Source organism: Mastigoproctus giganteus, chromosome 1 (assembly GCF_048544385.1).
Source record: "Mastigoproctus giganteus isolate SK-2022 chromosome 1, ASM4854438v1, whole genome shotgun sequence".
Taxonomy (NCBI): Eukaryota; Metazoa; Arthropoda; class Arachnida; order Uropygi; family Thelyphonidae; genus Mastigoproctus; species Mastigoproctus giganteus.
In genome coordinates, this window is record NC_143575.1 from 1,313,294 (window position 1) to 1,328,500 (window position 15,207).

At 39.5% G+C, this 15,207-nt stretch overlaps 1 protein-coding gene across 2 annotated transcripts in view; it reads left to right on the top strand.

Moving 5' to 3' along the window:
- Positions 1-15,207, top strand: part of LOC150090485 (murinoglobulin-1-like) — a 257,749-nt gene that overhangs the window by 142,582 nt on the left and 99,960 nt on the right. The window contains exon 19 of one of the 2 annotated variants that reach the window (XM_090371163.1): positions 3,060-3,279. In XM_090371163.1, the coding sequence (XP_090227289.1) occupies positions 3,060-3,279 (220 nt within the window). The remainder of the gene's footprint in view (positions 1-3,059; positions 3,280-15,207) is intronic. The other variant, XM_090371172.1, reaches the window with a different exon arrangement.

Below are 15,207 nucleotides of genomic sequence, written 5' to 3' on the forward strand. Positions count from 1 at the left end.
CCAATACCACATGGCGATCCTGAACCCATGCTCCCTTGCACGGCCCTGTTTCTCCCCTGTCCTGGCGGGGAGAAGGTGAAGGTTACCTTGTCTCCTCCCCGCCGCCCCCTCTTTCCTTCTGGTGTGGCATGGGCCTGCCTCACTGATTTTGGGGTCATCTACTCTATCGACCCTATACTTCTGTCTCTCACCCCCCAGCCTTTAGTCTCCCCTCCCCCTCTAGCTTTCCAACTAGCGTTCATCCCATGTCAAAATTATCCTAGCCCTACACCCAAAATTCTTAATTCGAACACTGTATAACTTAAAACTCCTTTGGCCTGACCCAAACCCTAGCGCACCCCCCCTTTTTTTTTTGGGGTCCTAGCCACTGAAATCCCAGGAAATTAAGTGGCAGGACCTGCCAGAGTACTTATTTAAAAATACTGGTGTACCTGGCTTGCCTCCACGGGGCTAAGTGTGGGCAACGTTGGGCCTCAGTAGGGGTCCAGCGGCTAAATGGCCAGATGAACAATGGTACACTACACTACATCCAACAATATCCATACACTTTTAAATCTCTGGCCTTTACAGTGTTCTGTAACACACGACAATGTAGACTACACGGAGATGGGGGAAACCCCTGGTGCCGTTAGACCCTAAACACACTTTACCGCCATTGACGCAACACTGAAGAGTATCGTTTACGAACTTTACACGACTTCCACGTCTATATCCTGCTTTTCTGACTTGGGAGGGGTATCCCACCCGCCCGAGTAATTTAGGGTGTAGAACATAGAACACGCTCCACACATAGGATTCACTGTGAGACAAATATTTTTGCAATTATTGCCATGTGCATCTCATAGCATAACATGGCGGCAACGAGTGAACTTTTTTTCTGTTTGTCCCATGACATTCTAACCTTCACCAACGCCTTCAGCATCCTCGAAAATCCCCGGGGAAAAGTTGAACTGTTTCTCTGTCACAATCTCCTGCGTCGTTGGATGTCTTCGGACCTTCTAGGTAGCCCAAAAAAATAATAATAAAATAAAATAATAATCATAAAATAAAATAGCCACCTCCACAGACCAGTCCTAATTGGCCTATCGACTGGATAGACCCCTCATTCGATTTGCCTTAACGTGCTTATTTTTATTTTTTTATTTATTTTTATTTTTTTGTTAGTTGTTGGCGCATCAGCTTCTGTGGCCATAATGCACCTCCCAAAGTTTTTGCATTTTATTCTGATCCAAACCCTAGGCGGGATTCCAACCCGCGACCTTTGGGTTGCCAGGCAGACACTTTACCCACCTGGCTAGCCCGGTCGGCTAACGTGCTTATGAGAAGTGTTTCTACTGCGCGCTGCAAATTTGAAGTCTTTGAACTTTTGATATTTTCACCTCACCCTTCACACCACAGCAATGTCCTACTAGGTGCTTTCCAGAACAACTGCAAATTTCCATCTTATGACTGCACCATCGACTTGGCAGCATCAGATAACCTAGGATAGAAGATAAACTGTCTCCTTAGGACCATCTTTACGCTTGTGCGACTTCCCGACTGTGAAATAGCCCAAAACATCGCCCATCGACGACAAAACCACGGAACTGTATGTGTGACCGCTCATTTTGCTGAACGGACTGCTATCCGTAGTCCGCTCGATAATCCGAATATTGCTTTGGCATGTCAGACGAGGAACTTGACCGAATTGATAAAAAAAAAAAAAAAAACTTGCTGTTGCCCTTTCCAGAACGAACAGTAAGAGCTGAGCACAGCATCCAAGTCCCAAAAGGACCAAGACGAATGCAGGCCTGGCCCTGCGAGTGAAAAAAAAAAGACACTAAGAAACACGAGAGCGACACAAGTGTATTTGACCGAATGAAGTCCCAAGACCAACCCAACGTACAAAGCGAAAATAACACATCCTTAGACTAGTCATTGCCGGAGGGACCTGTTATGGACCAAGTCCTGGCCCTCTATTTCGAGTTGAAGAGCATTATGGGCAACTCCAATAATCGAATTACAACCACACAAAGAGAAGACATCATTACTATCTGATCCAAGATGGAGTACCTCCTTCTGAATGTGCACATAAAAAACGGAAAGGCCACTCCAAAATCGAAGTCTGCATAGAAGAAGGAAACAAACAAATTCCACAGCTCCCTCGTTCTCATGTAGACACGCTGAGGACGCTGACAAGTCAAATAATGAGGCTACTGCACGACCAACAACACAGAAGAGAACACTATTGAAAACTTCCAACATCGTCACCCTGAAACCCATAGGCCAGGAAATTAAATCCAGTGAGGAAGTAAAGAACATAGTTATCACAAACCTGAAAGATCAATTCAGAACCACGCGAATCAAATAGATCAGAAAGATTGAGACGAAATCACAACAAGAGACAGAAGATATAACAAACGACCCAGCTATCTCTTCGCTTGGATTGACTGCAGAGCAGCCGAAGAAAAAGAGCCCGGCGGTAATAATATTTGACGTGTGGAAGGATTTCAACCCCAGGAAAAATCATTGATGAGATCTTTCATCGCAACCTACAAACCTCTCGCCCGGACTCGACTCCAGAAAAATTAATCAAGTCCAAGTACCACACAAAATCTAAATCTGGTACCTCTATCATCAACAGGGTTGTGGAACTCTCTCTCTCTCTCTCTCTCTCTCTCTCTCTCTCTCTCTCTCTCTCTCTCTCTCTCTCTCTCTCTCTCCACCCCTGGCATGGAATAGAATAAGAAATTTAGATCGAATCTAAATGAACTGGGGCCGCCACTGCTACAAGGAACACGTGGCCATCCCCAAATGCTGCAGTTCGAGCATACTCGCTCTATAAAATGAACAAGTACGCTCTAATTGAAAATAACTGTTCAACATACATAAATGCCTTAGGCAGATGGAATCTGTGACAGGGCCCCCTTGAAAACACGCGCGCGCGCCCACGCACACACACACACACGCACACACACGCACACACACACACACCTGTCATCTGATATACCACTACTCAAATTTTTAATCATTGTGAAATACACTACCGACACCTTACATCTTAATTAATGTGTTTATAGCTACCAGTACAATGGAAATTCAATTTACGACGCTTATTGATCTACGTGCAGGACCTGGACCTAATCGAAGACCCAGTCCCATGGTTACAACAACTCCCTTTCCTCCTCGGCCTCCACCTACTGTATCAGTTCCAGTGAAGGAGCAGCAAACGGCGAAATCAGCAGTGGCAATTCGCAATTATTTTCCTGAAACGTGGTTGTGGGATCTCTACACACTCAAGTAATCTATTTTTTTTTATTATTTCAAAAAAAATATGTCAGTTAACTTGCCTAACCAATACAAAAAAAAATTATTTATTTAAAGAATTCATTTATTTTTTTTAATATACTATTATTACATTTTATATTTTAATGTCAAATATACCGATTTGCATCCATTACAATTATAAAAGTTATATTTAATTAAAATACAACTATTTACAACTATATAATCGATTATTTATACTAGAAGTAACCGAGCAATGGGAGTTTTTATGTTACAGAATTATAGTGTTGTAGATATGTTTATTAAAAGTTAATGATGGTTAATAGCAATGAGAGCACAACAATACAAATGGCCCTCAGTCCCCAGCAGCTTTCACTCACCCTCTTACGGCAGCGAGAGGATCACAGTGGAGGCAGAGGGTGCTAAGAATCTCTGGGTACGACCAGGCTGCCATGCACGGAAATTGTACTTGGCCTGTTATAACGTACGATCACTCATCGGTGAAGACAGGATATTAGAGCTGGAAAAGGAATTAGAAAATGTGAATTGGAATATCATCGGTTTGGCTGAAACAAGAAGAAGAAATGAATCACTTATAAGTTTATCAAGTGGAAATCTGCTGTACACCAATGGAAACAGTGAAAGGAGTGAAGGTGGAGTTGGGTTTCTGGTCCATAAAGATTTTAAAAACAACATTTTGGAATTCAAAAGTACATCACCAAGGGTGTCAAGACTAATACTCAAGATTTCTAAGAGGTACAAGCTAAAGATTATAATGATTTATGCACCAACATCGAGCCATGATGATGAAGAGGTTGAAGAAATGTACACTGAAATTGAGAATCTTCTAGATGAGCAGAAAACCCACTACACTATTATTACGGGGGACTTCAATGCTAAGGATGGAAAAAGGCAAAACAGCGCAGAAAGAGGAACTATAGGAAATTTTGGAATTGGTGAAAGAAATAAAAGAGGTGAAAGACTTGTCGAATTTTCAGAATCTCAAGGAATGTCAGCAATGAACACTTTTTTCAAGAAAAGGGTGAACAGAAAGTGGACATGGAAGAGTCCAAATGGATTAACAACTAATGAAATCGACTTCATCCTCACTAACAGAAGATATATTGTGAATGATGTTACCGTCCTGAATAAGGTAAATGTTGGAAGTGATCACAGAATGGTAAGATGTACACTTGATATAGATGTAGGAAAGGAAAGGAAAAAACTGACTCGAGTAAATAATACAAAGGTCTTTGAAATAACAGAGGAGGAGAAAAAGCAGTATGTACTGGAACTTAAGAACAAGTTTGAGCTTCTGCAGACTGCTCAGGACCAAGATATCGACGAGGAATATTACAACTTTCTGAAAGTAATAAAGCCCAATAAACCTATAGGGAAACAGAAATCCAAAGAAGAAAAATTTAGTCAAGAAACACTTGCCATGATGAACCAAAGACGACAAATGAAGAGCAAGAAAAACACTGACAGGGAGAAAATTGAGTATACTGAGTTATGCAAAGCCATTAGAAAGAGACTCAGAGAGGACATAAGAAGATTTAACACAAGAAAAGTAGAACAAGCATTAAGGGAAAACAAAGGATTTAAATCAGCAGCCATGAGCAGTAATACAGAAAGACAAATGATACTGAAACTGAAGAATAGCGATGGTGTACTTATAAACAGCAGAGAAGGCATAATTCAAATAGCAGAAGACTACTACATAGAATTATACAAGGAGCAGGGGAATGATGCCAGCAGTGGGGAAGATGGATTGCAAAGTAGCAACACATACGACATACCCGATATTCTTCCTGATGAGGTAGAACATGCATTGAAGAAAATGAAGAATCGGAAAGCCCCGGGGGGGAAGATGAAGTTACTGTAGAGTTGTTAAAATTGGGAGGAAGAGACATAACACAAAAACTGGCAAGGCTCTTCACAAAGTGCACTAGAAAAGGTGTGACGCCTAAGCAGTGGAATAATGCAATCATAGTTTTGCTGCATAAGAAAGGAGATAAATCAGAAATTGGAAATTATAGACCAATTAGCTTGTTATCCCACATCTACAAGTTGTTCACAAGGGTCATTACTAACAGATTAGAAAGAATACTTGATGAGAATCAACCGAAAGAGCAAGCTGGCTTTAGGACAGGATTCTCAACTATGGATCACCTTCACGTAATATCACAGCTAATGGAGAAAGCAAATGAATATAAAACACCATTATGCCTGGCATTTGTGGATTATGAAAAGGCATTTGACTCCATACAGCATAAGGCAATGTTTCGGGCACTGGAAAGACAAGGCATAGATACTCCATATATTATGATTTTGAAGAAAATATATGAGAATGGTACATCCTTTATTAGACTAGACAAAGACAGTAGCAAATTTAAAATCGAGAAAGGAGTTCGACAAGGAGACACAATATCTCCGAAGCTGTTTACTGCTGCCCTTGAGGAAGCTTTCAGAAGATTAGACTGGTCGCAGAAAGGAGTCAATGTGAACGGAGAGTACCTAAACCATTTACGATTTGCAGATGACATTGTGGTCATAAGCCACGATCCCAAAGAATTAGAGGAAAATCTTAATCAGTTATGCACAGTTAGTAAGGATTTTGGACTAAAGATGAATATGGCTAAAACAAAAGTAATGATGAACAAGTATGCCACAGAAAGGGAAATAATGATTGAAGGAGCAGTAATTGAAAAGGTGGAGTCATATACTTATCTGGGACAAGTTATTAGCTGTAATAATGATAAATGGGTGGAAGTCAAGAGAAGAATAAATTTTGGATGGATAGCATTCAGGAAATATAATCACATACTGAAGAGCAATATCCCAATTTGTCTGAAACGTAAAATAATGAATCAATGTATACTCCCCACCATGACTTATGGAAGTGAAACTTGGGCACTCACCAAAAGAATGGAAGAGAAGCTAAGAACTACACAGCGAAGAATGGAACGAATTATATTGGGAATCAGACTGTTAGATAAGAAGAGAAACACATGGATTAGGCAGCAAACTCAAGTAAAGGACATTCTTATCAAAACTAAAGAACTAAAATGGTCTTGGGCAGGACACATAGCTCGAAGACATGATGACAGATGGACTAAGAAAATAACAGAATGGTACCCAAGAGGAGCTAGAAGAAAACCTGGAAGACAAAGGCGGAGATGGATAGATGAAATTCATGAGTTTTTGACTAGTAAATGGATGGCCAGTGCTCAAAACAAAAGGAACTGGAAAGTTGCTGAAGAGGCCTTCATCCTGCAGTGGATTGAAAATGGCTGATGATGATGATGATGATGATGGTTAATAAATTAACTGAGTTCACAGACAAATGGATTTGAATGTATCAAAAGACAGTAAGAGTACCGCACCAAGTGATGCTCTTTAATTTGCTCAAACTGACATACAAAACGAAGTTTGTGGAACTCGAGTGTCCTTCCTGATTGAAACTATAATCACCAGCAGGTCGTTTTGCCCGGTGCACTGAATTTGCTATCTGCAATGAGGATGGTTCCTCTCGCAGATTGCCTCACCCTCATACACTGAAAGAAGAGACGTGTTACAATCGAACAAAGACAGCAGAAGGGTTTTTTGCCAATATCAGGGAAACTGCTAGTCATGGGGAATAAGGGTTTTATACAGATACGCGTTTATATGATGATATTGGTCAAATTAATACTGGCATATCTCGCAAGTTTTCGTTTGACAGACGATATTGACGGTGATACAAAAAAAAAAAAAAAAAAAAACACCGCTCCCATTTCACCCCTCCGTTCATTCGAAATACCTGTCCAGCTTAGCCTTAAATTTATTTAGGCTATCAACTTCCACAACAAGCGATGGACACAGGCCACCTCCACCTCCATACCGTAGTACCGAGACGATCCACTACTACTAATCTGTTGGAGACTCTCTTCAGAATGCAGCAGCATTAAATGAAAAAGCCCAAATTGACATCATATTCCTTGATATAAATGCGGCTTTCGATAATATGTCGTTACCTGAACTTGAAAACATATTGAAAGTTTATTTCCGCATTGAGGGCAAACTATTGCAGATCATCAAGACCATTTTGAAAGCAAAGCACCTCATTGTACAACACCAAGAATTCCGTGCAGAATACACCCTCACTTGGGGCATCCCTCAGAGAGGAGTTTTATCAGCTTTGCTGTTTGCTGCCGCCCTAGAGCCTTTTCTGGCGCAGAATCAGAATTTTATTTCCTATGCCGATAATATTAAGTATTTTGTTGTCTCTAACGAAGGATCTCATGTGTCCGACGTCAATTTCCATGCCAACGCTAAGCTGTATGAACTGGAGACATAGCTACGCAAAATCGGTTTGTGGCTAAACTTAGACAAGTCAGCACAACTGACAATAACTAATACGAAGATAAAAAATGAAATCAAATTATCTATTAATGGAGCATAGATTAAGAAAGTTAACTCATACACCGACCTAGGAGTGACGTGGGACGAGGGTCATACCTTCCAAAGGCACTTTCACAACACGAGAACGAAAACTCTCGCTGCCATATGTTACAGCACACACACACAGACAGGAAATAACTGGGATTCGAAACCAGCAACTAGTGACCCAATATATCCAAAGATGTATCGTTCCTGTATCCTTATATGCTTCGACAATTTGGTCCTCTGCTCCAAATACTTATATCAGGAAATTTCTCAGCCTAGAATACTGGTTGCTCCGGTGGTTGAATAGGATTGCTGGGAAACCCTTCACAATTTCGAAATCCATACTGTACGCAAACTTGAACACAGTTCAGTAGATTCAAATGATCATAATACGTAACATCTGCACTCTAGCACAACTTCTCACTGGGAATTTAGATACCCCTCAAATTGAAAATCTTGTAGTAAGGCCCCGCCCTGGAGCCCGCCTCCACAACCCTCTCATAGTCTCCGAAGCGCTCTCCACCACACGGATGGATTAAGGCGGATGTTTCCTGCCAATACTCTGGAGCTGTTTAGAGACCTCAAAATAGACCAGGACAGGTACTGCCACGAGAAAACTTACATGAAGCTCATTGCCGCGGATCTGTATACGAAACTAGAAATATGGTAAAGAACGTAATTGAAGAAAGACTTCAAGTGCCCTCGAACTCGTGAAAATCTTAAATGAACGATATATTAAATTTCCAAAGACTCTTATAGGACTGAGGGTTTTCCTTTTGTTCAGAGAATGACAATGAGGACCAATGCATAGTGTAAATGACGATGTCATTTTTCTATGTATGTACATTGTTTTGTAACTTTGTAATTTTTTCTATGTATATATATTGTTTTGTAATTTTTCTGTGAATGCATGATTTCTGTATGTAAGTAATTCTTCCTCTATGTTTATATATCTTATGTATTTGCTGATATTTAATCCTATGTTACACTCTAATAAGTGTATTTGGATGTATGTATGCGCCACCCTCCTAGAAAATTTCTGTACAGGGTGTTTGTTGAATAAACTGATAATGATAATAATAATAATAATAAAAAGTCTGTTCCACCAACCAACTACCTGCTGGCTAAAGGTAAACTTCCACACATGTATCCTACAACCGTCTTTCCTCAATTTGAATTTATGCCATCTCAGATGATTATTCTGAGCAAGAGGAAGAATCCCATCGGCATTGAGCATACTCAAACCATTCAAGGCTTTATACACCTCTATCAGATCAGCTCGCTGGTGCCTAGTCTCCAGACACTGTAATTTGCAAAACTTAAGCCTTTCTTCGTAAGAGCAACCCTTTGTTCCATTCACTAATCTTGATGCCCTTCTCTGTACTCGTTCCAGCAGCTCTACATCCTTCTTGAAATGAGGCCTCCAGACCTGTATACAGTAGTCTAGGTGTGGCCTGACCATTGCCTTATACAAGGGGATAATCACCTCCTTATTCCTGTATATCATTGACAAGACACCATGAGCTACTCTTGCTGTGTCAAGGTGTATGGAGGGTAGCAATGTTTCGAAAGAGCTTGAACTATGAAACAAAGGCTTAGAAATATATTTTTCTTAGTAATAACACAGTATGGAAGTAAGGCACTCGGGGAATAAAGAAAACATCATTACGGAAATATTTCGATAAGTGGAAGAGGTAGGCCTGTCGGTAGGACACTTAATTAATATGGTAAACAACGGTCTGGTCAAGTGCGGAAGTAGGTTAAAATTAAAAGTTTCAAAACAATAGACAAAGTAGCAAGTAGAGAGCTATGCGATGAAAGAATGGGTAAATTTAAAAGGCGCTCAGGGAAGTAGTCAGCACAATTGTTCAATTTGTATATTACTCTGCTACTTGAGGACGCCACAGTTAAGGTATTTCGGGGAAGGCGGTCGGGTATGCAGCAACTGCAAAGATATGGCCAGCAGGGGATCTAGAGGTAACAGATGAAGGGGTTCCGTTGTGTGGGGCAAACAGAACGTGAGTATTGGAAGAATGAGTTTAAAGAACACACCGTGATTGGGTCAGGTTTAAATCGGGCGGAGATAAGAAAACGAGAAAAATTAAATAAAGTTTTCGCGCCAAAATGGGGGTTGTGGTTGCTGTTAGTTCGGGTTATTGCTGTTGTAGTTCCAGGTTCGGTTCTGGGTGAGTCCTGCTACGTAGTGAAGAATTCCGCTGAACACTACAGACTGTTTTAGTAGTGCGGGGAAGAGAAGTCTGTGTTACGAGAATGTATTGAAAAAAGTAAAGTAAAATGGTGCGTGTCTTGTCCAGTTACTCCTTAGGCAGTAACGTTATATATTATAGAAAGTTTAACTTATCTGTCGTCGGCATGTTCCTGTGTTAGAAGTTGATTCGATAGCCAGACAGATAGTGCCCTGGCTTCTACTACTGCTGTGGTATTTTCCCTCAGTATTCACAGAGAACTGCTCCCGAAAAAAAGACTACTCGAAGCAGGGACGTATTCAGGGGTGGGCAGAGGGGACATATGTCCCCTTAACCACAAATTTGAAATTAAAGAAAAAGAACGCAGGAAGCGTTCTAAAAAAAAAAAAACTTAAAAGCCTGGTCGCTATGCTCCCCCCCCCCCCTTACGATGATATCTAGATACGCCACTGACGCGAAGAGCTATACGGCAGACTTTATCTAAGAAGAGGGGTTGCACCGCACTCCACGAAAGGAATCTGCACAAAGAAAAGGAGGAAATGATTAGGATTGAATTAGTTGAGCAATAGTAATTGTAGACAGAATTGATACTGTTAACTGAAAGAACATTTATGGAAATGATAGCACGTATTATATATATAATATTAACAGATTAAATGAGGAAAATGAATAAATTAAATGTAAATGGATACCAGATGTATATACTAGCAAATAAATTTGTTTAATAAATGATTTTGCTTTATAATTTTGGGTCGTTGATCGTGAGAAACTGAGAGCTCACATACATAACAATATCATACGGGAATATCCCTCTGCTTGTGGAAATTCTCCCAAATTCTAACGCAATCAGATAGCTCATGGACCGTAGTACTTTTTTGAGAGGAGCTGTTGTACTAAAATAATAACAACTGCCACTGACCGCAAAATACTAAAGTATAGGGGAAATAAACTATACACGAATACTTAGCCTTAAATGGGTCTACAGTAATGTCAGGAGTGTCGTCAATAAAATGAGTGAATTCGAACTCCTGGTTAGAACAACTAATACTCACATAACGGAAACTAGATGCCACCCGGAAAAGGCAGACCAGCTTAATTTATGGTATGTACAATGTCTTTAGTATTAGTACTAAAATGGCTAGATCTCACAAGGAATTGGACGCGTTCTGCATCTACCGAAAAAGAGCGAAAAAATTTTTCTATCATTCGCACCTTCAGTTCATACCGACACGAAGGATAGAGAAGAATAGAAGTGGAAGGGGGGTCATAGAAATGGATGAGGTGATGCTTCTTATCAAAAACAGCTTGAGAGCGCGACTAGTTTTCACAGATTCGTGTTATGCATACCAACATAGAATGTCTGGTGCGAAGCAGCAGAATACAAAGGTAAAATAAGACGGAGATATGCTACCGACCAGAAGCTTGTGATGAGTAAGACGAAAGACTCTACGTGAAGGGGGATTGGGCGAGCAAGTATGATGTCTTATTATGAGTGATTTAAAAGATGACTATTATTTGCATTAGCATTGTCAGAGAAAATACTAGGGGTAAGAATATTTTAGACCTCATATTTTATGAAAACCTGAAACACGAACGTATAGTATTTAGTACTATGTGTGGATTGAAGGCTGCGAAGATGAAAGAAAATAATTGTTGATATTACACTTAAATTTGTGAAGAGTGTAATTTTCAGGAAATATATATGAAGGTTATTTGAGAAAACTGAAGTTGAGGAAGAAGAAAGGTTAGTTCTGTGAGGTTGAAGCTGGACAGTAAAAGGATGCTCACTAGTTGTGGCACGTGTTCGGAGTGGTTAGGAAGAGAGCGGGGGAACTATAGAAGCCAATTCAGAAGAATAGTGCCCATGGAAGTATCTACAGAAAAGGTATGCAACAGAAAGTCTATGAGAGAGTGGAGACACTTCGTAAGAGATGGGTCATTAATTAACCTAACTTCCCACTTTTGCATGAAGTCTGGAGGCCTCAGAGAGGTTATGGGGAACTGCCCCAGAAGTGGGAACAATATTCCATGGTAGGGAGGATTTGAGATTTGTACCGAGTAAACAGCTGTTTAGAAGAAAAGTAACGCCGATAACGAAAGAGAAAACCCAAATTTTTAGACGCAGAGGGAGCAATATTTTTGATATGCTTATGATATGAGAGATAAAAAATCAAAGTAATCCCTAATAGAGGTATGTGACCATGTTTGAAATCTGTCATCGAAAATAAGCACAGGAGCAGAATAATCTTTTTTGCAAGATGTAAGACAGGACTGAGTTTTAAAGGTTGAAATTATATAAGTTATCTTTGCCTCATTGGAGAATTGCCTGGAGAAAAGCATTTAAGGATCTAGTAGTGGATATTCGAGAAGTTGAAGTTGTTTGTGCAGAGCAAGGTTTCAAAGTGGAAGGTAGAATGCAATGTGCTATCATCAGAAAAACAATGGATAGGATTTCTGGTCAATAGAAGAACGCTATTAATATACAAGAGAAAACAGTGGAGAAACTTCTCCACTAACGCTGTTGTTCACCATCATTAGTGGAGAAGTTAGGAGGCAGAGACAGCACAATTAGAAAAACAGTTGGAAAACCATAAGATGGAAGCTTACTTAGACCTTTATGTCAAACATGATCAAAAGCCTTTAAAATGTCAAAAATGTCAAGAGCAACTGCTTGAGTTTCATTAAATTTAACAAATGCTAGTGTATTTCAGATGGAACCACACTGAGAGAATCCATACTGGCAATCATTGATCAGATGGAAGGTTTCTAGATAGTTTACGAGTTAGTGGTTAACGGACTTCTCCATTACTTTAGAAAGAGTAGAAGTGCAACGGGACGATAATTGGATGGGAAGGATTTGTCACCCTTTTTTGTAACTGGCTGGATATGAGCAAATTTTTAAGCAGAAGAAAAAACACCAGTGAACACGAAAGTGTAAAAAAGAAAACACAGCACAAGAACAAGCTCAGGAGCACAGGTTTTGAGAACGACTGGAGAAACATCCTCAGGACCTGGTGCTTTCTTGACATCTAGACTGTTCAAAATTCTTCTGACATGCTTTTGATGGAAGATCACGGGAGACATTGAATGGAGTGTACTGAGAGGGAATGGTAGGAAGAGTGTTACCATGATCATCGATAAAAGAGTTAGAATAAAAGTATGATGCTGGTAGATCAGCTTTATTCTTAGCTGAAGTGGCAATAAAACCATCGGGTTCTAACGGAGGTGGGAGTAGGGTTGGGCAAAAGTTGTGACCAATAACCTTGGAAAGAGATCGGAATGCTCGACTACCGTTTGGATAAGAAACAATCTTTCTACTCTTAGCCTATTCAAAATCTAGTTTGGACTGAGTAATAACTGCTTTAAAATTGTTGTTAGCTTTGCGGTAGGCCTAAAATGAACTTGGAGATTTGGATGCAAGCCAATTGCGATATGCACATTCTTATCTTGAACAGCCTTAGTGCATTTATTGGAAAACCAATTTAATTAAAGTCCAAGATTTTAAGGTGAGGTGTAGAATAAAGGATTTCAACCCTACAAGAGCAATTCTAATGAGATTAAACTAAAACTTGTTAGAATAAGTTTATTAAAAATAAACTAATAAACTCAGTATTTATGCTCAGTAATTTTGAAAAACCGCAATTATGAAAGCATGATTTGACACGACAGAGGTTCCTCTGGATTGGAAAAGTCCCTGTGTATCTAGTGATACACAGGGACTGTAATATAATATGTAAAGGCGGTTCTAAGGGTGAAGTGGGTAACTAAAACCTGCCAGTCTGACTGCAGTGGTCGAGAAAATTAGGAATGTAATGATAAAGAGCATAATTCAAGGATATTTGGAAATGAACTCTTAAAGGCTAATCAAAATGGTTTGTTACAGTGAAATCATGTTTAACTAACCTAGATAGCTATTTTTACACTGTAACTCCTGAGGCATCGTTTATTTGTATTTTAGCAAAATTGATTTATTCTCTCATGAGAATAAATCAATTGTTACTGTATAACCTGGAACATGCTGAAATGCGGGTAAGATTCTAGGATGGATCCCCAAGGTGGGTATAAGGCAGGAAGTAAAAGGTTATGATTAATGGTTACTTTTCAGATTTGTGTAACTACAGAAGTTGGGCCCCAAGGATCAGCTCTAGGACCACTGTTGTTTTTGATTATCATAAATGACATCTCCGAGGGGATAGATGGCCGGATGTCGATATATGCAGATGATCATGAAGATTCGGAGAGTGGTTAATGATCAGTGCCAAGAAACGCTCCTTCATGATGACTTGGATAGGCTTCGTCGATGGTCAGAAAAGAGGCAGCTATGTTTTAATGCAGCAAAATGCAAATCTTACACTGGGAAACAATAACCTCAAATAACTTTTACACTTGTTGGGGTCATATTAAAAAGAACAGTAGAGAAAGAAGAGAGAGAGAGAGAGAGAGAGAGAGAGAGGTTATAATACCACATGAGTCAAACGGCACCTGTTTGAAGAAATATTTCAATCATCTACTGCCACAGAGGGAGGCAGTAAATGAATGAAAGTGACACTTTCAATTATACATGATTCCAGAACTAGAGACGATATATTCAAAATAGAGAGAAAGCGACTTCGACTGGATTGTAAGGAAGGTTTCTTTCACTTATAATCAGCAAGTTGTTAATTACGGAAATAATTCATCATAACGTTCTGTATATCATCGTAACATTTTTCACCTTTATCCTTTATCCGTTACTAGCTTTTAGGTGTCACATGTATTTTCCTCGTGTTCATCTTTCGCCAAACGAACTATAGAATATTGGTTTTCGACTCTCAAAACTATCGTCGAAATGAAATTGAACTTGATATGGCTTCGACAATTTACGGTCATGTGGAAGTTAATGTGAATACAGAGGAACATTTATTTCATGATTCAAGTACCAGAGAAATACAGTTTTTAATATGACCTCCTTTAGTGTTTATAAGTATTTCACAGCAGGTGTTCTAATGCTGTGTTACTTCTCTTAATTTCACTGAATGTACCGTCTTGTTCAACAAGAAAGAATTTCACGTTTTCGCTCCAGTATGGAACAGATTATGGAAAAATAGCTCAATGTTCTTACTACTGAGACTCTTGGATATAAAAGAAGTAGACCCATATTTACCAATGAACATTTTTACAACAAATGTTATGAATATCACTGAACTAATAATTTGTTACTTTTATTATTATTATTATTTTATTGTTGTAATTTTGCCACATACTGTTTTTTTTCCTAAATCTTTGTAGTGTATTGACAAACGTTAATGTTCTTTCGTACACTGTAATA